Source organism: Watersipora subatra, chromosome 7 (assembly GCF_963576615.1).
Source record: "Watersipora subatra chromosome 7, tzWatSuba1.1, whole genome shotgun sequence".
NCBI lineage: Eukaryota > Metazoa > Bryozoa > Gymnolaemata > Cheilostomatida > Watersiporidae > Watersipora > Watersipora subatra.
Genome location: NC_088714.1, coordinates 5,667,717 through 5,694,127, shown reverse-complemented (window position 1 = coordinate 5,694,127; position 26,411 = coordinate 5,667,717). Strand labels below are relative to the sequence as shown.

The following is a 26,411-nucleotide window of genomic DNA, read 5'->3' as shown; positions in this document are numbered from 1 at the left end:
ATGAATACACGGTAACCACAGCTACATGAATACTCGGTCAACTCAAATCTAGCCTAGTTGCCATGTTTATATAATCTGTTAAAGATGCTCTCTGCTAAAGATGTCTCTAATTATGAGGTGGGCTAAAAATACATTATTTGTTTTAGTTTCCGCCAACTTTTATATTAATAATCCATATTTCTTCCAGGATCACGAGTTCAGTGACACTTGGCAGGTGCCAGGAATGTTAAGCTTGCTCGGCAAGCTTTTCACTAACAGAGTTGTATAGCGGACAGACAGACAGCCAGTTCATTATATTTTATGACTTTATTGACAAAAATTTCATTTTAAACGAAAGTGTTTTCCAAATTATCTCATCAAAGAATTATAAAACAAAAATCAAACAGAGAAAAAAGGGCAACAGCCACTAAAATCAAATAAATAGATTGACATATAACATTTAAAATATCTTTATCTGCTGGGAGGAAGGTATTAATAACAAGGAAATGCAATATTCCTTACATAATTGTGCAATTTTCTTTGTAATAGCTTTACTGACGTATAGAGAGTTCTGGGAGATTTTCATTATAACTCAGAACTCTAGTTGTGAAACGAGACTTCGTCAGCCATAGCTGAATGGCTGGGAGTCTTTATTGTAGTACCTCTTATTGTGAAGCATATGTTAGCCTAGATTTCAACTCAAACCACTTTTTTGTTAGGGACTTGTCCAACAACACTCAGCTGACAGGCTTTGACAAGAATACCTTCAGTCTTCTCGTTGGGAACACCCTCGCCGAGCTGTGAGTCATTTTTGCAGCTACTAATATAATTATATCATAATCATTTTTGCAGTTGGAGCGTAGAGTGTTGTCACTCAGTAATTCGCTTAATCATCTACTGCTTGTTATCTCACAAGCTATTGGATAAATATTAGGAATGTTCTCAGATGTTGTTAAATCCTTCAACGAGTCTACACTCTCATCAACTTAAAGCTAAGCTGTAATTAATTACATATCATTCACCCATGGTCTAAATCGTTAACAATAAATGAATGAATGAATGAAAGTGTAGCCAATGGTATGTAAGAAGTAAAGCTGTTACTACCCTAAAATAATCTTGCTTGCAATACGTACATTTTTCTGTTTCTCACATCTAAGCAGCGTGTATCATCTTCGGTGCAAAGTGATTATAAGGTCTTTATTTGAAAATTGATTACTGGGAGCATCAAGATATTTTGTTGTTTTAAGTTTTCTACATCCTTACGTCGCCTTAAACCAAGCTATTTTGGTTTAGCCGGATCTCCGGTGTTTAGCGCTGTAACGTCCTTTTTAACGCTTATTTCCTTTTTTATAATATTGTTTCGTCTGTTATGGTTAATTCTTATGTGCTTTGGTTAACTCTAGGTTGGTCTGTTCTAATTAATGCTTTGTTAGTCTGTTCCGGTTGATGCTTGAATAACTGTGGTGTGACTGCCTATGCCTAACTAAGGTGTGACTGGGCAACTGCAATGTAGCTGTTTATATGAGATTTGAATGCATAACTGAACTCATTTCCCGGTAAATTCAGTCGATATAGGTTTTGGGCAAAGTACTTATATACCAGATTGCTACCTGCTCAGATCCCAGCTGATAAGAACAAAACAACTAGGGAAGGAAGTAGAATAATGTCAACTAAATCACAGACCCGATCATCAAAATATTCAATCCTTGAAGGATTCTTATGCAAACCAAATGTTTTTAAACATGAATTATGCATGTTTTATCATGTCAATGGCGCCTATAAACCTTCCATCACTTGGCATATCAATACAAAGTAGTATATTGATAGGCGCTAGTGGAATGAATTGCTTCCCTTATAATGGAGTAGATTAGAAATTAGAACTATATAAATATATACATGCAACTATTGTTATTATTGGTATTTTACCTGCGAGGTAAACAGCTCAGAAGTTATATGTGAGCAACTCTATTTATTTAGGTGAATATAGCTGTGACTTTATACCTGAGTAACTCTATTTATTTAGGTGAATATAGCTGTGACTTTATACCTGAGTAACTCTATTTATTTAGGTGAATATAGCTGTGACTTTATACCTGAGTAACTCTATTTATTTAGGTGAATATAGCTGTGACTTTATACCTGAGTAACTCTATTTATTTAGGTGAATATAGCTGTGACTTTATACATGAGTAACTCTATTTATTTAGGTGAATATAGCTGTGACTTTATACATGAGTAACTCTATTTATTTAGGTAAATATAGCTGTGACTTTATACCTGAGTATCTCTATTTATTTAGGTGAATATAGCTGTGACTTTATACCTGAGTAACTCTATTTATGCAGGTAAATATAGCTATGACTTTATACATGAGTAACTCTATTCATGTAGGTGAATATAGCTGTGACTTTATACCTGAGTAACTCTATTTATTTAGATGAATATAGCTGTGACTTTATACCTGAGTAACGTTATTTATTTAGGTAAATATAGCTGTGACTTTATACATGAGTAACTTTATTTATTTAGGTGAATATAGCTGTGACTTTATATATGAGTAACTCTATTTATTTAGGTGAATATAGCTGTGACTTTATACATGAGTAACTCTATTTATTTAGGTGAATGTAGCTGTGACTTTATACATGAGTAACTCTATTTATTTAGGTGAATATAGCTGTGACTTTATACATGAGTAACTCTATTTATTTAGGTGAATGTAGCTGTGACTTTATACATGAGTAACTCTATTTATTTAGGTGAATGTAGCTGTGACTTTATACATAAGTAACTCTATTTATACAGGTGAATATAGCTGTGAATTCCATAAATATTGATTTTGAGGTAACCACATACAATATATGTATAACTCTAATTAAATGATGTCATGTAAAAATGCATAGCTCTATGGAGACTCACAAAGATATAAAGCGTAGTTATACGATGTTATGAACAATGTGGCATAAAACAAAATATACATGACTTGAAATGGTCTGTTGCACACATGTACCCTAACACATGTACCCAGATACATGTCTGTCCATGCTTCAAAAATAAACCTAGGCACATACGACTTACCTCACAATGACAGGCACATATGACATGCCCAGTAGTCGTAGGCACATATGACCTGTCTTACAATGGCAGGCACATAATACGCGCCCCACAATGGGATGGACATATGAATTGCCTCACAATGTCAGGCACATATGACACATCCCATAATGGTAGGCACATATGACTTGCCTCACAATGGCAGGCACACATGATACGTCCTACAATAGCAGGCACAAATGACCTGTCTCACAATGGCAGGCCCATATGACCTGATTCGTAATTACAGGCACATATGACATGCTCCACAATAGCAGGCAAGTATGATGCACCCCACAATGACAGGCACATATGACCTGACTTATAATGACACGCACATATGACACGCCCCGCTATGGCAGCTGTGTATGACCAGCCCCGCTATGGCAAGCACGTGGCAATGAGATCCTTGGAGCCATCATAGGTTTATGTTGTTTATCTGCCCTTAGCGATTGAACTTCACCAGATACATTCCTTGCATTCTGGGTGAAATGGTTTGTATTGACCCAACATCAATCTGGAAATCAAAGCAGCAAGACTGCAGTGAAAGCAAAGGATGGAAAATGACGCTATTGCTAAATTTGATACATTACTAGCTAGAGCTATCGTAAGCAGGAATTCAACTTAACTTCATTACAACTCACAACTGAGACCAACAATTGAGTGCAAACATTTTGAACTAATGCATGGCATGCTTGCAGTTTCATCGATCGATTGCAGTGCTGATCTAGATTCTATATGACGATTGTACTACAAAAAATTGTGCTACATAGCTAGTGCACTACCAAACAATTACACTACGTCGGTATCATGCTACTGAACATTTGCACTACATAACTATTGCATCACTGAGCAATTGCACTATATAACTATTACACAACTGACCAATTGCACTATATAACTATTGCACGATTGAACAATTGCACTACATACTTACTTGCACTACATACCTATTTGCACTACCAAACAATTGCTCGACAGAACTGTTAGACTACTGAACAATTGTACTACAGAACAGATGGACTGCTGAACAATTGAATCGCTAAATTATTTCATTAAAATAACTAGCTATTGTACTACTGCAGTATTGCACTATTATGCCATTGCATTACTACAATATTAAACTACTCCCATCCTTTACTACATCATGAAGTATTATAGGGTTCTATCTGATAATGAGAAGTTAGAAAAGATACCAGAAGAGGGAATCAGTTCTGTGCGTATCCTGCGATGTGCAAACTGTCCACGGGTCACCATGATTCCGCCAACGATATTCTACAGAGATATCCAAGAGGTGAGGCTAATCACTCTATCATTGAATTATTACACTAAAGGCTATGAACTAGTGGAAGATTACCCGCTCCTGTCTTAGGTTCTTAGCTAAAGCCTTCATGTATTTCCTTCTGCTTGTGTGTATAGGTGAGCAGAATTGAATGATTTGATCATTTCACTTCTGCCAAATCTATGACCTCAGCCTGTATCCAAGAGTGTAAACTGATGAATGTCCCCAAATGTCCATCCTCTCTAGCGCTATTGTGGTTTGTGTATCAGCGTGTCACTGGCTACACATACAGGCACTTGCAAACACTTCAAGCACTTGTAGTCAGTGTCATACTCATAATAATTTCTCCGAATGAACCAAATAATTATAAATATTTCTTATTTTATACAAATATTTCGATATTCTTCTGATGTTTATAAAATTTATAGATTTATATACTTAAGCTGTACACTTAAAAAGTGTTTCAAAGCACTCTCATGTTCATATGTTCTACATATTTAAACATCTCTGCTATGACCGCAGCCGTTATAACGGTCTATTAATTTCACAAACTCCTAGGTATTTTTTACAACATTTAGTTCGATTAACGACAAAAAAAGCATCTACACCCAATGAACCTAAATGCTCAGTTTGAAGCATGTGTAGGTAGTTATATTTTTTCTCTGGGTTATCAGATGTACATAAACAACTTACTGATCTCTTCGATAGAGATAGAACTTCACACCAACCAGTAATTGGTGTGTTACTCCAAAGTGAATAAGATAGGACTTCATACCAACCAGTAGTTGGTGAGTTACTCTAAGGTACATGAGCAGGAGATGGCTCACTAGACTAGGGTACATGAGCAGGAGATGGCTCACTAGACTAAGGTACATGAGCAGGAGATGGCTCACTAGACTAAGGTATATGAGCAGGAGATGGCTCACTAGACTAAGGTACATGAGCAGGAGATGGCTCACTAGACTAGGGTACATGAGCAGGAGATGGCTCACTAGACTAAGGTACATGAGCAGGAGATGGCTCACTAGACTAAGGTACATGAGCAGGAGATGGCTCACTAGACTAAGGTACATGAGCAGGAGATGGCTCACTAGACTAAGGTACATGAGCAGGAGATGGTTCACTAGACTAGGGTACATGAGCAGGAGATGGCTCATTAGACTAAGGTACATGAGCAGGAGATGGCTCACTAGACTAAGGTACATGAGCAGGAGATGGCTCACTAGACTAAGGTACATGAGCAGGAGATGGCTCACTAGACTAAGGTACATGAGCAGGAGATGGCTCACTAGACTAAGGTACATGAGCAGGAGATGGCTCACTAGACTAAGGTACATGAGCAGGAGATGGCTCACTAGACTAGGGTACATGAGCAGGAGATGGCTCACTAGACTAGGGTACATGAGCAGGAGATGGCTCACTAGACTAAGGTACATGAGCAGGAGATGGCTCACTAGACTAGGGTACATGAGCAGGAGATGGCTCACTAGACTAAGGTACATGAGCAGGAGATGGCTCACTAGACTAAGGTACATGAGCAAGAGATGGCTCACTAGACTAAGGTACATGAGCAGGAGATGGCTCACTAGACTAAGGTACATGAGCAGGAGATGGCTCACTAGACTAGGGTACATGAGCAGGAGATGGCTCACTAGACTAAGGTACATGAGCAGGAGATGGCTCACTAGACTAGGGTACATGAGTAGGAGATGGCTCACTAGACTAAGGTACATGAGCAGGAGATGGCTCACTAGACTAAGGTACATGAGCAGGAGATGGCTCACTAGACTAGGGTACATGAGCAGGAGATGGCTCACTAGACTAGGGTACATGAGCAGGAGATGGCTCACTAGACTAAGGTACATGAGCAGGAGATGGCTCACTAGACTAAGGTACATGAGCAGGAGATGGCTCACTAGACTAAGGTACATGAGCAGGAGATGGCTCACTAGACTAGAGTACATGAGCAGGAGATGGCTCACTAGACTAAGGTAAATGAGCAGGAGATGGCTCACTAGACTAAGGTACATGAGCAGGAGATGGCTCACTAGACTAGGGTACATGAGTAGGAGATGGCTCACTAGACTAAGGTACATGAGCAAGAGATGGCTCACTAGACTAAGGTACATGAGCAGGAGATGGCTCACTAGACTAGGGTACATGAGCAGGAGATGGCTCACTAGACTAGGGTACATGAGCAGGAGATGGCTCACTAGACTAAGGTACATGAGCAGGAGATGGCTCACTAGACTAGGGTACATGAGCAGGAGATGGCTCACTAGACTAGGGTACATGAACAGGAGATGGCTCACTAGACTAGGGTACATGAACAGGAGATGGCTCACTAGACTAGGGTACATGAGCAGGAGATGGCTCACTAGACTAGGGTACATGAGCAGGAGATGGCTCACTAGACTAAGGTACATGAGCAGGAGATGGCTCACTAGACTAAGGTACATGAGCAGGAGATGGCTCACTAGACTAAGGTACATGAGCAGGAGATGGCTCACTAGACTAAGGTACATGAGCAGGAGATGGCTCACTAGACTAGGGTACATGAGCAGGAGATGGCTCACTAGACTAGGGTACATGAGCAGGAGATGGCTCACTAGACTAGGGTACATGAGCAGGAGATGGCTCACTAGACTAGGGTACATGAGCAGGAGATGGCTCACTAGACTAGGGTACATGAGCAGGAGATGGCTCACTAGACTAAGGTACATGAGCAGGAGATGGCTCACTAGACTAGGGTACATGAGCAGGAGATGGCTCACTAGACTAGGGTACATGAGCAGGAGATGGCTCACTAGACTAAGGTACATGAGCAGGAGATGGCTCACTAGACTAGGGTACATGAGCAGGAGATGGCTCACTAGACTAAGGTACATGAGCAGGAGATGGCTCACTAGACTAGGGTACATGAGCAGGAGATGGCTCACTAGACTAAGGTACATGAGCAGGAGATGGCTCACTAGACTAGGGTACATGAGCAGGAGATGGCTCACTAGACTAGGGTACATGAACAGGAGATGGCTCACTAGACTAGGGTACATGAACAGGAGATGGCTCACTAGACTAGGGCACATGAGCAGGAGATGGCTCACTAGACTAGGGTACATGAGCAGGAGATGGCTCACTAGACTAAGGTACATGAGCAGGAGATGGCTCACTAGACTAGGGTACATGAGCAGGAGATGGTTCACTAGACTAGGGTACATGAGCAGGAGATGGCTCACTAGACTAGGGTACATGAGCAGGAGATGGCTCACTAGACTAAGGTACATGAGCAGGAGATGGCTCACTAGACTAAGGTACATGAGCAGGAGATGGCTCACTAGACTAGGGTACATGAGCAGGAGATGGCTCACTAGACTAGGGTACATGAGCAGGAGATGGCTCACTAGACTAAGGTACATGAGCAGGAGATGGCTCACTAGACTAAGGTACATGAGCAGGAGATGGCTCACTAGACATGTACCATCATGTAACTTTGTAGCGATTGGTTAACCTAAGGCTAAAAGCCCAAGAAAAGGATGTTTGAATTTTGGTGAAGTAATTCGGTTGCGGAGAGTTTTTTAAAAACTTCAGGATGTTAAAAAGTGCGATAAGATTAGCTATAATTGAGCATTCTTTGCATAATTGTGGGTTTGAATGGTATGCGTTCAAAGGGATGGTGAAAGCATAAATATTTTTGATAAATATTCAAGGTTACCCAGCCTAAGTTGCTCAATCTAGTTTTTCAGCTCACTTCTTTTGCATCCATTTCACATATTATTTTAACCTACGAGATACTGTTACATAGACTAGAAAGGTTTGTTTAAACTTCTGCTACTAATCTCATGACGGGTTGACAAGGGTGCGCTCATGGTAATGGAGGTATGGTTCGCTGTTCAAAGCAGACGCATTTAGAGCTGTTTGCTCTATCTGATGTACTGCAGTGTAATACTACGGTAGGACTGTAAAGTTACACTACTGTAGGACTGTAGTGTAACACTACTGTAGGACTGTAGTGTTATACTACCGTAGGACTGTAGTGTTATACTACTGTAAGACTGCAGTGTTATACTACTGTAGGACTGTTAGTGTTATACTACTGTAGGACTGTAGTGTTATACTACTGTAAGACTGCAGTGTAATACTACTGTAGGACTGTAGAGTTACACTACTGTAGGACTGCAGTGTTATACTACTGTAGGACTGTAGTGTAATACTACTGTAGGACTGCAGTGTTACACTACTGTAAGACTGCAGTGTTACACTACTGTAGGACTGTAGTGTTATACTACTGTAGGACTGTAGTGTTATACTACTTTAAGACTGCAGTGTTATACTACTGTAGGACTGCAGTGTTGAGCTGCTGTTTTGGCGTAGTATCGCAATATTTTATAGCTGTGGTGATGTATTATTGTCATGATATAGTGTTGTGTTGTTGTAGGGATATTTTTATCAAAGTAGAAGTTTATCACAAAAAACTTCAGTATAATGTATAGTTGCCTGCCTTGTATAGTTGGCTGTTCTGTAGTTCTGGCTGTTTTTGTAGCGACTTCATTTCTTGATGTTGTTACTAATTGTTGCTCAATAGGCTTTGATTTCGTGGTTAGAAGTTCCAAATATTACGTTGGTACATGTACAGACTACTCATAAACATGGTTTTTATTAATTACCTCCAAATTATTCAAAATAAGTATTTTGACAAACAACGCGCATATATTACATTCCTCTGAACGTAATTATCTTGGAGTCAAAATAATTATTTACAGCAAACAAAAATTGGTTTAAATTTTTCTATACATGTACAAAGTATTAAGTTGTCTCACCAGTTTTGATGCGTGTGTGCTCACAATAAAATTACTCCGGGAACAATCTACCATGTGTCTATTTATAGCCACATGCTCTTTGTGGCATCAGAAAAGGCTTCAGTGGAATTCTATACTGCACCAGCGTACCTCAAAACTCTAAATACTACATAGTTTTTTTGTGTTTTCAGTTAATAATGAATAACAAACCATCTGCAGACTAGATGTTTATTCTAAGGTAGAAGGTTTGATCTTTGTAATGGTTCCCTGGGCTTCACTTATTCATTCTTGAACTGCCGCAGGAACTCAAAACTGTACCATCAGCTCATTTTTAAATTACTTCCTAAGATACCTATCATATCAGGTTAGGGAAGGTGTTAACCCGACCCCTAAAAGTTATTTTATTTGTAGGTTCACTTGACATACTCCCAGCACTGTTGCGCGTTTAGACAGCCAGCCATTCAGGACAGACAAGCGTATGATAAGGTAAAGATGTTATTATTTTATAGTATTTTAGCAATAAAGTTACTCGATGAACAGATTATTGTTGCGGTTGCATGTAAGTATTGATTAGCTTATAAGCTTTTCACAATTTGCCTAAAGCATGACCCTTTTCCTTTAAGGGTTAACAAATTTAGCTCTTATCGCCAGCTGCTGGGCAAAATCCTTATATTCTTTGGCAAAATTAGCCAAATATTCTATATTCTGGCATTCCTACGACGAGATCAAAAAGTTGACTTGAAAATGTTTTGAAAAGCTCACGTCATATTATATTAAATGTAAGCATTTTTGTATTTCAGAATCAGTCAGATGAGACATTTTTGGTGTTGCAATGTTTATGGTGCTGTATGACTTATCAAATATGCGAATTCATGGAACCATCAAGTAGTTGCGAAACACAAACACATATTTCAATTCTTTCTTTTTCATTATTTATATTAATGTGTAGCCTAATTTGCTAATAAGTTTTACTTCAAATATATATATTGTGGCTATCTAACCAAATTACTACTATGTAGAGAATACTGATTTAGCATTTATTGTGGCAGGATGTTCCTTCTGCACATCAAGTTAGGACTAAATGATGACACTGTTAATAACATGACAATGCGGCCAACTTCAAAGCTTAATTATACTGAGATGGTTGCTCTTCACACTAGGGTTTGCAAAATAGAGAAGTTAATGGTGTCTATGGGACTATAACCACCCTAGAACCACAGTCTAGTAGAGTGGGGTTACTCTTATTATGACTGAAAAACAACCATCCTCTATCAGGAACTCTATCAGAATTAAAACAGTGCAGACCTAACATACAGTTAACATATGACTAAAATTATTATATTAGGCCATTTTAACCGGTTGATCTGTCAATAATATTCAATGGATACTGGTGATTTTTTTTTGTTTTCCCTCTATGCACGGTGAGACTAGTTTTTAGTAAAAGTATTATTTGCTATCAATACTATTTGACAAAAACTAGCATCTGGAGACTGCTGCATCATACCATTTTCATGTATTAATGATATCTAAATAATAGACCATTAGCCTACTCATGATATCCAGATAATATACCAGTAGTAATGATATCCAGATAATAGACCAGTAGTAATAATATCCAAATAATAGACCAGTAGTAATAATAGCCAGATAATAGACCAGTAGTAATGATATCCAGATAATAGACCAGTAGTACTGATATCCAGATAATAGACCAGTAGTAATGATAGCCAGATAATAGACCAGTAGTAAAGATAGCCAGATAATAGACCTGTTGATATTTCTGAAACCTATAACAGTCATAAAAATACTGGTTCTGATCTGGATAGTGCATTTTCAAATGTAGCGATTGACCTATATAATCTCACTCAAATACCAATAATATGATGTTACAACCCCCCCCCCTTAGCTTGTTTACTACTACTTGGCTAACTTAAATTTATGATTGAAAGAAGGCAGGTTATTTATTTATGAAGCACAGGCCGAGTTGTCGCCTTGCTAAGTTGTTGTGCCACTCGTCTTGATTTTAAGAACAGTCCACATAAGTCTGTAACACACGCGTATCTAAAAAGAGAATAGAAAACTTCCTTAATCAACGTTGGGCAGATAATTCTCGTGTAAATACTCGCAAATCACAATTTTGAATAGCTTTATTTGGGCTTTTTAAAGTTGGAGGATATTTGGTAAACACTGCTAGTTGTCGCATTTGCTCTAATGTCCAGCCAAAATTGAAACTTCTTCGAAAAATTGTATTTTTTGCCTAAACAGCTCAGCGCACTGATGTACTAATATAAGCGTTTCGTTTTTGGCTATTAGGAACTGGAGAAAGAGGAGTGGAAATGTCAGAATCAGGAGCCGGCTGTAGCACTCACTTCGGCATCGATTAACATAGCATTATTTCCGACATCATCGACAGCATCGACATCTTCTCCAGACTACCAGTTCATTACCTACGGCTGGGGCCGCAAGCTTCTCCAATTTCAAGACTGTATGTGTTGTCAGGGAATCCTCTTCTCTCCTATTTATTTATTGCTCTTATACCATGGCTAACTTTTATTTAAAAACAGGTTTAACTGAGACCTACATACTTTCCATCTAGTAGGATTAGGCCATAACAGACAGATCTCAATCTCCATTGATAACAGCACACGTATTCCACATCAAGCAGTCTTTACTAAGCAGTTACAGAACACAAATAAATAATATTAACCGACTGCTAACAATGAATGATGGTTAAGGGTAGAGTGTGATATCTATCTAAAAACTGTTAAGTACACTTTCGACTCAATAAAAATATTAAATCACTATTAGCAAGAGATGATTCCATTTATGACACATGGGGTCTTAAAGGGAATTCACTACTATAGTATTCGAGTGCTATAATGCAGCCGCGCAAATAGGTGTACGAGTAAATATTGTGTTAAAACAAATCCCTTTCCATTTTTACCAGTTTTAGTTATTTCGGTGTTATCAATGGTATACAGCCTGTATATCATTGGTGTATATATCAGGGGCTGCATATCTTTGTTGTTGTGCATGACTATTATGTCTTGCATGCCTCATGCTATTATAATAATAGCGTGAGGCATGCAAGACAATGGCGGGTTTTAAAAGTACTTTAAACACAGTGACTATCTGTATGTCTCTGTAATTCATCCTGCTCTTTGAGTCCTATAATTAATTATTATATTAATTAATACAATAATGCAATTACAATAATTCATTAATTGCTATATTCATGTTAATATTCCGCTCTATTACAGTCATTCCAACTCAATTTGAAGAGAGGACAACTACAAGCAACCCATTATTTGACAACACCAAACCTACAATCGATTCACAGATTAACCATCTTATTCTATATGAGCGTAACTGTAGTACCATAGACTTTGAGGAACTAAGGTAAGATCCATAAGCGTACCAAATGTTATTCAGAACTCCTGCTGCAGAATTATCTGATTAGTCTTGTTTTGTCGCTTGTTTCGCTAACTCTGACAAATTTACATGTATGAGTAATCTATAATTGTGCTTTCTGTTTTGTTCTCAGTTTGTTATTGTATATTTTGCACTAAATTAGTAAAAAGCAGCGTATGTAAGATCAGACGAGATTTTCTGGCAAGAATCATAAAATCTATTTAATACTATGAAGCCTGAGCTGAAGGTAATTCTGGGAGTTGTCTTCCTACTAAATCCTACACCCAGTAAATTTGGCACACAGTTTCACTTTATTCTTTTTGCACATTCATTTTGTATAGGATTATGAAATTTGGATTGCCTTTTTTGTAATACACTTTCAGTATAATTCAAAAGTGTCAAGTTGATTGACTGATGAGTTCTTGAGATATCGCTAACATACTGAGGGCACTTCCGATTGACTGAGAAATGAAAGATGGCTGCCGACAAAACAATAGTTTTTAATGACACACTGATTGTTTTTGGTAGTGAAGGATAAAAAGTAGAAAAAGCTGGAAAGCTTCTACGCTTCAGCAATGAGAGCTTTACGCTAAAAGGTTTTGTTTTTCTATTAATAACAAATATACAGACTCTATCAGACTCAGTGTACTGCAATCATTATGTTTCTTCATGTACCTCTAAAGTATCACTTCTTTGAAAAAGTGGAAAAAACCATTGACTAAATATTTCTGTTTATATTTATCGAGTTCTACAAGCTTAGAACTTCAATATAATATTCAGTTCTACAGGAGTTGTGCTATTCTTACTACTTTCACAGTCAATGGAAAGTTGTTAGCACAGTCTAGGATCAAGAGACCTGTTTGTATATACAAGATAATACTTCAAATTGTTGAACCTCGAGCTCTCGCATATACTGTGTTAAGTAGCTAACTGAGTTCTAGAGTCTGGTACAAGTCTGTACAAGCAGACATCTTGAGAAGACATTCGAATATGAGCTGATTAATAATTGTGAATTTGAAATATTTGATGTTTAGAGCTGATTTCGACATTCTCAGGTATAGATTCCCCTCATCTCTTCACTCACCACGCTGCCACGCTGCTACAACGGCACACCGGATCTGCACTAACTCATCCATCTTATAGGTAGCAACCCAACTAACACTCGGGCTAGTTCTGCTTATGCAAAAGTACTGCAGTTAGGATTTGAGTTCAGGCTTACTAGCACTTGTAAACACTGGCGTTTCACTTTGAAGACGAGTTGGCTAGAGTTTATTATTTAAATTATTAAGTTAATTATCAACTATTGAGTTTTGCCTTTGTGATGGAAGACAGTTGCAAACTTTGTCAGTTACTAGTCCTTGAAATGATGGCACGCAAGGCACGCATAGCGCCTAGCTCTAAAGTATGAGAAGAGCACCTCAGGGCCTCCGGTAGCCGCTACACACGACCTTGGTTTGAGCGGTCTATCCTCAACTCCCTCTTCAAGTATTGAAGCGTTATACTCCTTGCAAACAAAAACAATTATTTTTAGCTTTCTACCAGTTCCAACTAAATTTTAAAATGCTTTTCATGTTTGCTGCAATCTGGATTTTTTTGTTCCTGCAACATATTTTCATGATCAGCTATGTTCACCATCTAATTAATTTCCTGTTTCCATTGTGCTTTTTCTAATTGGTTCATACTTGGATAGTGTTCGGGAAAAAAATGTTGGAGGTTTTGTTTTCAACCAAATTGTAGCAAGGTTTCATTTCTTGTGTAATATTTTCTTTCCACAACATTTCTAATCAAAACATAATATAAGTTTTGTGAAGAAAGGTCGAAAGTGAATATCTAAAATATGGTATAGGATGTAACGCTTCAATTCTATTCTTGCCTCTGCAATACTGCTTCCACATAATATCAAACGTTACTCTTAACGTTTGTCACTACTAACAGAAAAACTTTTGGTGTCATGAGAATTACACTTGTTACCTTCTAATCCCAAAAGCAGGTGTCCCTCCTTCACACTCTTCATACAAACAGTTACACATACGTAAGTAGTCATTCACCTCCTTTTTGTGAAATCTTTTTGGTATATTTGCACAAACTAATACCGATTCTAAATGGGAAAATAATATGATTAGCAGCGCTGCTAAACGGCAGCTGTTGTGCGCAAAAAGCCTATAAACAACTACTATTATGTATCATCAAAATAAGTTCTCATTTTTTTATGAAACTTTATTTTTTCATGGTAATCCTCTAAACGATTCTTTGTAATATGAGCATTTATTTTGTAGGAGCAACTTGACGTGCACACCTGTTGAGAACTCCTTTATTCCTTGCTCAAATATTCTAGAGAAGGCAAACTGGCTGAGAGCTGCCCTCTGGATGGTCGCTCTTCTTGCAATAATTGGAAATCTTGCTGTTCTCACATTTACTATATCTTCTCGTTCCAAATCGCCAATGACTGTAACAAAGTTTCTGATCTGCAACTTAGGTGAGTAGTAAACAGGGTAGCTAGTAGTAAACAGGGTAGCTAGTAGTAAACAGGGCAGCTAGTAGTAAGCAGGTCAGCTAGTAGTGAACAGGGCAGCTGGTAATGAACAGGTCAGCTAGTAGTAAACAGGTCAGCTAGTAGTAAACAGGTCAGCTAGTAGTAAACAGGTCAGCTAGTAGTAAACAGGGCAGCTAGCAGTTAACAGGTCAGCTAGTAGTAAGCAGGTCAGCTAGTAGTGAACAAGGCAGCTAGTAGTAAACAGGTCAGCTAGTAGTAAATAGGTCAGCTAGTAGTAAACAGGTCAGCTAGTAGTAAACAGGTCAGCTAGTAGTAAATAGGTCAGCTAGTAGTAAACAGGTCAGCTAGTAGTAAACAGGTCAGCTAGTAGTAAACAGGTCAGCTAGTAGTAAATAGGTCAGCTAGTAGTAAACAGGTCAGCTAGTAGTAAACAGGTCAGCTAGTAGTAAACAGGTCAGCTAGTAGACCACATTTAAGGAGTACAGTAGTCAGTGGATAACAAAATGAATGTTTTGATATGTAAATTTACGTATCTATTTTATTTAATATTTTATTTTGATCGCTTTGTTTATCTCTCTGTAATACTTGACTCTAAATTAATGATTCTTAGTCTAAGTTTGATTGAATCCTCGAAGTTCACCGAGTAAGTCTCCGGGGTTCAGTGAAGGTTTCTCAAAGTCAGCAGCAGAAGTCACTCTGATTTGCACAGTTTTTATAAAAATATATTTGTTGTGAGTTCATGCATTGTATTGGTTTTGTTCGTTGAAGACAATGATGTCAATGCACAGTTCATTATGTGCATCAGTAAAAGTCACACCTACCTGTATATCTTGAGTATGGAAAAAATCATACATGTATTTTATTTTTCAATAAGGTTCGGTCAGAGCGTATATGAAACTGGTGGGTTCAGTACATCCAAAAAGGTTAAGAACCACCGCTCTCAATGCTCAAGTGTGCTTGAACTGCTTACATAATTTCACAACTTTTACATAATTCTTACAACTGTTTCAAAGTTTTTTACGTTTTACAAGACAACACAGATTCAATCAATTCACCAGTTGAACATCTAATACCATTTTATCATATTGCCCTGGTTTCACAAAGAGAGTATGCCTGAGCAGTGAAACAGACACCAAATTGGCAAGGCGAGCATGTCACTATGAGACACGCCAGAGTGAATATGTGCTCGTATCAAGGTCATGTCAACGTGACAAGTGTCAGAGATGCGAAGTGCTCGTCTCAGTCTGACAAGTGTCAGGGTGGCCAGGCGCTAATGTCACCGTGTTAAGCACGAGAGTGGCACAGCCATAGATATATATACCTATGGGCACAGCACTTATGTTTTGCTAATGGATCGATTCTTTGCAGCCTTTTCAGATACTCTGCAAGGTATCTACTTGCTTACGCTGGCTGCCGTTGACATCAAAACACTTGGTCAGTACTTCAATTATGCTACCTGGTGGCAGAAAGAGGGATGCAATGGCGTTGGCTTCATAACTATATTCTCTTCAGAGTTGTCCGTCTACACTTTATCAGTCATCACATTGGAGAGATGGTGAGTACAGAGACTTGCTGCCTCATCATATTAGTTATAGTATCATGAAGAATTGCACATAAGAGTTCATTTTCTTGTAGTTCATTACTGCGCTGATTAAAGCAATCATTTCACACCCCTTTTAATTATTGACTTGAGGGAGTCTTTAGATCGTCCTCTAATCTAGTTTTTGTCCTAATTTACATCTTATACTCATTTGGATCTTGCCACTGTTCCCATAGTTTGAATGTCTGTTTTATGTATGTTCTATTTCATTGTTTATAATCTGCTCTCATCTATTTCCTCTTATTTTTTATAATTCTGATAATTTCCGACAACGTATTATTGATAAGCCAAACATATCTTTTATTAATATTATTCGGTCTCATCCGCTTTCATTCAAAAAGCTTCTTAAGGTATGGGAAGACTTGAAAGGAAGGAAATAGAGGTGGTTTATGTATATATAAGTCTAGCTTATGCAAGCTCACAAAACACAAACATTTAAACTATGGGAATCAATGACATTGCTAGCTAGTTGAGTATTGATATGGGAACTAGCTACTGTGATTAGTAAGACACATCGAGTTCCCATCATAGGTCTTTATTTCTCTTTGCTTTAAAGTCTTTCATCCATTAATCTTTTCTTCTCCGGGAATGTTTCTACGAAGTTGTAATATCCAAAACTAGTACGCCGGCAGTATCATGCGCTGTGAAAGATTCTCATGCGTAATAAATGTGTGCACATGTATTCTGAAGTGGGTAAGGTGGCTGTGTGAGGCAGATGGTAAAGCTCCTGGCTTCAAATCTGAATATGCAGGTTCAATTCCTGTGTGGTGCAATCTTGAAGGCAGAAGGCCATGGCTCATATTATAGCAAAGAGTAAATTATCCCATGTATGTAAGTGTAGCTTGTATTCCTACCTACATGTAGGTGTAAGTGTAGCTTGTATTCCTACCTACATGTAGGTATGCCATCAGCCATGCTATTCATCTAACGAAACGCATGCAAATGAAACAAGCTATCATCATCATGTTGGTCGGTTGGATATTTTCTGCTGGAGTCGCTGTACTGCCATTGGTTGGATTTAGCGGGTATCAGGAGACGAGCATCTGCTTGCCTTTCAAGTACGAAGACACTGGAGATAAGGGTTAGTGGCTGAATCTCAATAAATAAGTACAGACAGCTCAGATATATAACTTCCTGTACATATTGTATACAGTGCCGTCTGCGTAACTATATGTATTGGGTACAGTTCCACCTGTATAACTTCCTATACATATTGCATACAGTTCCACATGTAAAACTTTTTATGCATATTGTATAGAGTTTCATATGCACAACTATAATATTGTATACAGTTACATATGCGTAACCAATGCTCATTTTCCTAAGCTTCAAGTCCCTGTACTTGCCAAACCAATACATCATTTCTCTCATTTCTCTCATTGATACATGTAGTTGTATGACACAGTATTCGTCATTCAGTACTACTGTATGAATTTTACATGTATATCTGCCAACCTGTACTGTGACCATGATTCTCACCCATTAGATTTTACTCCAAGATTCTGCCTAGTCTCCTAAAATCTCTCAGATCTGTTTGTTTCATTGATTGTCATGCAAGATCTTTTTGATTCCAATAGTTGCAGAAGTACACAGATTGTAGTAAAATTGCGTGTAAAGCATTTACAGTTTGACCCCATAGTGGATCTTTAACTTTTTGCGTACAATTAGTCGTAATCAGTGTTATCAAATCAGCTTAAAGTAACTTTTTACAACTTACTCAGCTGATTAATTGCTTGCGTGGCTCTTTTTGTCAATAGTCAATGTTTTGAACAAATCAACAATTAATATAGACCAAATAAAAACATACCTGCATGTTTCTTTAAATCGGTTGACATGTCAGCTAATCATAGTCTTTACGTTTGAGTCCTTTATTTACGATCCAAACAAAGGATTTTTGATAAGTACAAAGTGAACGTGTCAAAGTTGTCATATGTTGATGCAAGGATTCTTCTAAGAATAACCTGCATTCTTGCAGAGCCTACAAACAATGATATTATGTTTCAAGGGTTTATAACACACCAGCTCTATTAAAACTTTATACAAACCTAATGTAAAAGCCTAGAGTTGTAAATATTAACCTAATTGAAATAATAATCAGTAAAACATTATTTCATTCTCACTCCATCTTAGAGACACAGAAACAGGTAAGTTCAGTGGTGGAGTGAGTGATATAAATACTTGCTGGAACTTTCCCTAACTCACATAAGACATTGTTAAAATTCATCTAATTTACATATTTTTTATTAATTTTATATTTTATTTTCACTTTTTTTAAGAGCTTTTTTAAAGTTTTCAGTTTTAAAAGTTGCATGTTGAAAATTCTCTGGTAAGTCAAAACAAATATTTGCTCAAGTTTCACATCAGAAAGTTTATGTAGTGAAAGTAGGTCGAGGTATGTAGTGAAAGTAGGTCGAGGTATGTAGTGAAAGTAGGTCGAGGTATGGCTGTACTTCAGTAAACTAGATTAGACAAACCTCCAAGCATTTGCAGATTCTCATTCGCAGTTAGGTCTGCATGATCAGCTTTGGCATTACAAACGTGAAGTTGTTTTATCTTAGAAACGTCACAATTATTGCGAGATGTAGTTTTATTTTCTAAATAAATTTGTTTTAGTGTACATATGGACTCTTCTGGTGCTAAACTTGGGAGCCTTTTGTCTCGTTCTCTTCTGCTATCTCAGTATTTTTGTACAAGTGAGAGGGTCTAACGCCTCTATGGCTAGTGACACTTACCTGGCGAGAAGGATGGCTCTTCTTGTCATGACTGACTTTCTCTGCTGGGGGCCTGTAGCTATAGTCTCTGCGTTGTCAGCAGGTATGTGAGTGCTGCTCATGCTCTCATGAGCTACAATATCAGTAGCTATAGTCTCTGCGTTGTCAGCAGGTATGTGAGTGCTGCTCATGCTCTCAACATCTACAACACTAGTAGTGAGAGTACTATGAATACAACTTAGGGTTTCAGATGATTGCATATGTAATCATTCATCTGTATCTTAGCATTGCATAGAATGACAACATGGGGCAAGTGCTTGTCATATTCAAATGTATACAGGTGGGTGTAATGTAATTAATTTACGAAATTGAATTGATGTTGATATAATATACATAAAACTAAATATAAATGTTATTTTATATATATGTATATGTATTATATAAAGATGAAAACTCTGTTTGTTTGAAAAGAATAAAAGGTTTTTTACTCAAAGCAAAAATACCTTTTATTTAATACAACACCACACCACTTTCATAGATGTGAATAACTTACCACTCCGTAACCATTTTATGCAATTGACACCACATATCTATGATTGCACTCCAGATTAGACATTATTATTTACAAAAACTTTTGTGAATACAAAGATTGTATTTAGAAATGTACGAAAAAGATTGTAGTTAGAAAATTAGTGAGTACAGATGCTCCTCTACTTACGAACATTCGAGTTACGAACAACGGTACATACTAACATGTCTGCGCGTATGTCCACCGGCGGAAAGAAGCACTATTCGGAAGCACCAGTTTTCCGGAAACACCGGAAAACTGTGCAATCGTCGTTAGATCGCTTCTTTCGGCCAGTTTCTAGTTAATCCTCCAAGGAAGATACTCATCAACCCTCATCTTCTTCCTACATTGAAGTTACGGAGGAGGTGACTTTTGAAGCCCATTCCAGCGACGACGAAGACCTTCTCGTGATATAAAATACGTAGTACAGTACTGTACGTATTCTCTCCATTTTACTAAATGTTTTTTCAGTACAAACCAATACAGGTTACTTATACAAGCCTTAAACATACTTATATAAACCTTCAATATACTTACATAGGCCTTAAACATAAATTATAATACTAGAAATTCCCCTGTCGTACAGCCCACGACCAAAGTATTATTTGAAAAAGAAAGGATACTGATGGTTGAGAAATGCAATATTAGCAGTCAAATGGCACTGCAGTGCAATAGGATAACTGCAATGGTAGCTGTAATATACTGGGTTTTATTATGTACAGCAATAATGAAAGGAAAAGATTATATGTTTATATCTTTCCCCTGCAATAAGAGAAATGCAATATTAGAAGTAAAATGGCAAGCTGCTGTGTAATATACACAGGCTGAGGGGCTGTATATCATTGGTCATAGCAACCATTATCAAGAAGTTGTGATATTTATCTAGATTTTTAGAAAATCTATTTAACAAAATTATTTAGAAAAAATAATAACAGTAACATATTGCCCAACATCGGTCATTATATACTTCGATTTTGTAAATTCGAATGATTATTCTTATAATTAACTCTTATAAAATCGAATAATTTTTCTTACAATTAAATATTGTAATAATCTTATAAAAATTGTTAAAAAATTATCATCGCCATTCCCTTCACTTTCACTGCTTTGGACATCAGTTGGAATACCAAAGTAATCATTATAAGTGTCCAAAATGTCAGTTATTTTGAAATCGGCAAAAAAGAAACGATTACTTTTCAGTACTTCTACGTCAGTTACAGAAACCTTCGGCAATTGGACAATGCTACAGACTGGTGAAGTGTGCACGTTTTTCTCATAAAATGCACGCGACTTAATAGTTCTACTCTCTTTCGCACGGCCTTATCGGCGTTTCATTGGCCGGTCTTAATTCTGATTAAAAAAGGCTTGTCAAAGTTTTAATGACGATTTTAGGCTAAATTAATCTGTCTATTTATGTATAATCCGATCAGATGGGTTAGTTTTAGGATATTGTCTGCAAGTTTCAAAGACCTGGTAACATATTTAAATAGGTTTATATGTGTTTTGTATCGTTATTATACATAAATGACTCCATTGAAAAAAGGTTAAATTTGTTGATGAGATTTCGGTACAAGGGTTTGCGACAGCCGTTGATGAATAATTTTTGTGAGTTGTGTGCACATATGCATTTATCATAAAGCTCCCAAACAATTGCTTCGCTCGTGTTTGGTCATGAGACAAAATATAGCACTGAAGCAACTTGCGAACGATCGTTTGGAATGTAACTCGTTCGTAAGTTGGGAAGCGTTTGCATTGACTTTGTTTAAAATGTAGCCTGTTGTTATAAAATTTTTGCTTTGATTATTTGAAAAATCCATTTTCACACACAGTTTTTCAATTTGCAGGTTTTAAAAAACTTCTATCCACAAGGCCTGATCCCACGAATTTCTGCTACCGTCACTCCAACTTTAGTAACTTCGCCAAAAGAGAGATGTGCCTTCAATGCTGGCACATCTCTTATGCCCCTAAGTTGTCTACTTTGTATAGCTGCCTTCTTAGCTACTCTATTTTACATCTTTATTCTCCTGCTCAGCTCCTTTCTTAGACAGAATACGCAATAGTGTTAGAACAATACTGTGGGAACAATTCCTCAAGCAATTCCACTGCTTGAGGAGTTTACCACCAGCAGAGGCTGTGAGTAGTTGTTAAGAGCATTATTACACAAACAATGGCTCTATGATCTAGACACGTCTTAGTACAGTGATAAGGGAACCTCAACAATTGGAGACATGACCAGTTGCAGAAAGCAATTTTAGGTTGGATGCAATCCTGTCTCCATCAGCAGCCTTTTATGGGAGTTGAACCCCAATCCTGTTGTTTGTAGGTCACACGCTCTAGACCACTAGGCCACAGCAGACTTTCAAGAACAAGGTACAGTATTGCTTGTATTGTGCACTGCAGCTGGTAACATCAACTTGTTTTTACACTTCAGGTGGGGTGAATCAACACAGCTCTCTCTGGGTGTCAGAAGAGAAGCTATTGATGGCGAAGGTCATCCTGGTTATCTTCTATCCATTCAACGCTTGCGCCAACCCCTTCCTTTATGCTGTTTTCACCAAACAGTTTCGTAAGGACTGCCAACAGACGCTGAACTGCTACGGTGTGTGTAAGCGGAAAATACAAGGGCCAAGACGCAGACGCCTTGACGACTCTGTCGGGAGTGCCCGCCAGAACCTTGTACGACACTACCAGTCACAGGTGTCTAACACAACACAACTCACCAATGCCTACCTGTCACACACGGAGCAAATTAAAGGTAAGTCGATACAATTTTTTAAAGAAAACATGTAGCAACAAGAACTGTAGCCAGCAAGATTGAACCAGGTAAACAACAAAGAGTGACCATGCGAGAAATTCTTTGCGTAAACAATGTCATAGTTAACCAATCATCGCTTGTCAGTGTTTTGGCTGAACAACACGAGTAGGTCATTTTTCATCTCAGGCAATTTACTTAGACACTTTACTGATTAAATTTTATGGCTGTTTTGGCCTTTTTTATGAATAAAAACTCATAGATCCGAGGTTTTAAGATTAGGGAGCTCATTTTAAGATTAGTGGTGTGCAAAATAAGCTGGACCCCTTCCTTTAATAATAACCATAAACTATATATTAATTAATCATCACTTTGTACTGATTTTAAATATGTAAACCAAATAACTATAAAAATATGTTTTTGAATGATTATTTAAGCTAGTCTGAAGATTTCATTCATCTAAAAGTTATATAGCAGATATGATCACACCGCATTTAGTTTTATCCGCTTATTTCAAGTCATTTACTGTTTGGTTTACAAATTTAAAATTGAAATAAATTGAGGATTAATTTAATGTTAAGTTTATTGACTAAAGTCTCAATAGGTAGATTAGAGTTTTAGTTTTTCAACAGGTGGGTTGAAGTGGGGTCAAGTTGAGTTTGCACACCACAGTATTTACAAACCATAGTTTTCTGTCCGTTACGGCGCTATTATACATTCTGAGACTATTATTATGGCGTTACAAAAGTAATGTTGGACTGTGTTACTGCCACACCAAATGGGGTACGAGCCATCAAATGCCAATATGAAATGCCATACTATATAGAGCACGATCAGGCGCAATATAGTGTTCATAAATATCAAAGTGAAATAAAGATTGTATTTTAATAGCCCAATTCAATCAACATGGAAATGAAGAAAGGAAACACGTAATGTGATGGCCGGTTGTAGCTCCCAGTTGACTCATGAACATAGACTGAAAATTATGCAGATCAAAGTTTATAAGACTGTTTTGTACAAACCGTCACCCATCTTCACTTCGCATTCTTTTTGTCACTCAACTAATTAATAAAAGATAAGCTATATGCAACTATTCTCTTCAGAACAACTCTCCGTTCGTTTGCAATTCTATGAATAGTCAGAAGACGGCCAAATCAAGTTTTGCAAAAAAGGTATTTTAAAAATCTTCATCTCCAACATGTATAGTTTACCGTCTGACTTGTTTTTGATTGGCTGGCTTGTGAAGTAACAGCATAATCATTTGTTATAGATTTTAAAAATACAAGAAAGTTTTTGCACAAATTTGCTGTATCAGTGTTTTGATGATTTGGTTGCAGAAATGTTGTTCTTCTATTTTCTATGCGTCAACATAATTATCATAGAACATTGCATCTTCATAGATAATATTTATAATAGTAATTAATAGTATTGTAAAAACAATGAAATAATAATAATAATGAGTACTAGTAGCATTACTAGTAATAATACTACTAAATGTCATAGATAAGTAATAGTATTATTACTTGGATAGAAATAATTTGATAGTTTCACTTTTATAGATTGAGTACCTTAGGACAATAATATTTGGATGCATTCAGGTTTGGTATATTCAGTTAGAAAATAATTGTTGCTGATGCCTTGTGTAGCGGTATGTGACTTTCTGTTCAAATGTAATTTCTCACATGTTACTAACTAAAAATTTGAATTATTAAATCATTTTTTTTAATTACCCATTTGTGTGTGAGCAACCCCTCAAATATCGAGTGCAAGCAGAAGTTGTAGATGTTTCTAAGTAGCCATTGCTACACAAACAATATGCAACTATGATTCAGGTGTGACATGTACGGGAGACTTGTCATTGCCAGTCGCGTTTTCCTGGTATTGAACCTTCTGCGTGTTGTTTGCAGGTCATGCACTCTAAATCCCTAGGCTCTCACTCGTAAAATATTCTTGTAAAACATCAGGATAAGGAATGTTATTCTCTCTATCTTTTTTCAACTATGGTTAATTGTTTTTCAAGGACTGCCATGTGAGTTGGAGAACTGATGAGAATATGTTGTATACACTGAAGGATATGTACAATGTATAAAATGTTGTATAAAAGGAACAGAGAGAGGCAGCATATAGAAGGGAGGTGGTGTAATTGTTCTGCTATGATTCAACTGGTCATTCCTAAGTTATTGGCGTTCATGTGGTTTCTTACCAGGCAGCAGCATCAAAAGTAAGGAGAGTGTTGAAGCCTTAGTGACCTGTAGCCTTGGAGGATTTGTCCCTCATAGTAGTGTGAGACGTGACAGCGCTATCTCAATTAAGGACTATGCTATGGGAGTTCTTAATAACAGAACTTGCCCAACAACAGACGCGCTAAAGAAAATGGTAGGTTATACAAGCGCCTATCGCTGTCATTTGTTAGTCTAACATATATTGTGTAGTTCCCCGAGAAGCCAATTAGAGTGCAGACTTTGAATCTCTTAAAATTATTGTGAATCATGTTTATTATTATGAGTGAACGCATGATGGCCATTTTGAATAGTAAAGCTATACCTACTATCGCTACTGAAATATACAATATTTAAAACTCGCTTATATACAAAAAAATTAAATAAAAACAAACTTGTTTTTATTTAATGTTTTTGTTAATGAGTTGAACCGAGGTGACTTGAGACTGCTGAACGTAAGGTGCATCTTTTATCTCACTAAATACTCCAACTTGGTTGTATCTGTGAACTTCAACTCTAATACCTTTTGACAGCAACAAGGAAAAGCTGGAGTAAGTCAGCGAACATCTATAAGTTGCAGCGCTAGCACCATTGACTCACTCGAATCTACGAGAATCTCTGACCCCGTGCATGTTCCAGAAACTCTCATAGAGGCGGACAGTCCACACTCTGAAGATGAATGTGAACCTTCTCAATTTCTACTAAATGATGATGAGCCAAGCAAATCTCAGTGGCACCGAAATCGATGGCTCTCTGACGCTAGAAATAAACGGTACAGTGAAAAGAGTTCAGATGCCGATTCGGGGACAGAAGTCAGTCCGATAGAAGAATGGGAAGCTGAAAACTGTCAGGAACGACACCACTTACGTGACATCCCTCTCTCCTCTCAGGAACAAGTTCACTTACCCAGCACGCCTCCCTCCTGTCAGGACCAGCCGCTCAACACACCTTCACCTTCTCAGGAGCATCTTTACCATGATAGTCTGACAAAAGGTTGTAGTGCCCTTGACACATGCACATGCGGCATGACACAACCTGCGCATCCGTGGAACAGAGTCACCTGTGATAACCGATCAGCATGCAACTGCTCGGCCCAGTTATGCAAGTTACTACAAAATACACCTGAAAATAATAATATAGACAAAAACTCGCAAAGAGCTGATATCGAATTCTCAGCTAATAGACGGCAGAATAAGTTGCATGAAATGAAGGATAGTCTGCCAGCATGGGCTCCACTAATATCCAAAATAGATCAACCATTTAATTTTGACTAAGACCATGTTGTGTATTCGGGCACTTGCTGGCATGTGTCAAAGAGTATTAGCGTACTTCCCGATCATTTATTATTAATTTTCATTAGATCTTGTGAACTGTAAATATTGTACAAACTACCAAGTAAGAAAGGTCTGTAAATTGTATATAGTATGTTTTATATAATTTGTATTAAGTAATATATATTTTGTATTATATAAAATATATTATTTAGAAAACTAATCAGCACTGTTA

At 37.4% G+C, this 26,411-nt stretch overlaps 1 protein-coding gene across 3 annotated transcripts in view; it reads left to right on the top strand.

Moving 5' to 3' along the window:
* LOC137399533 (follicle-stimulating hormone receptor-like) overlaps window positions 1-26,399 on the top strand; it is a 34,582-nt gene extending 8,183 nt beyond the window's left edge. For 2 of the 3 annotated variants that reach the window (XM_068085689.1, XM_068085691.1), the window contains 13 exons: window positions 699-779; window positions 4,234-4,366; window positions 9,562-9,636; window positions 11,464-11,635; window positions 12,411-12,549; window positions 13,596-13,616; window positions 14,838-15,037; window positions 16,424-16,610; window positions 17,555-17,736; window positions 19,269-19,469; window positions 22,366-22,689; window positions 24,893-25,062; window positions 25,439-26,399. In XM_068085689.1, coding sequence (XP_067941790.1) covers window positions 699-779; window positions 4,234-4,366; window positions 9,562-9,636; window positions 11,464-11,635; window positions 12,411-12,549; window positions 13,596-13,616; window positions 14,838-15,037; window positions 16,424-16,610; window positions 17,555-17,736; window positions 19,269-19,469; window positions 22,366-22,689; window positions 24,893-25,062; window positions 25,439-26,179 — 2,626 coding nt within the window. In that variant the 3' untranslated portion in view covers window positions 26,180-26,399. The remainder of the gene's footprint in view (window positions 1-698; window positions 780-4,233; window positions 4,367-9,561; window positions 9,637-11,463; window positions 11,636-12,410; window positions 12,550-13,595; window positions 13,617-14,837; window positions 15,038-16,423; window positions 16,611-17,554; window positions 17,737-19,268; window positions 19,470-22,365; window positions 22,690-24,892; window positions 25,063-25,438) is intronic. The other variant, XM_068085690.1, reaches the window with a different exon arrangement.
* Window positions 26,400-26,411: the final 12 nt, after the last annotated feature.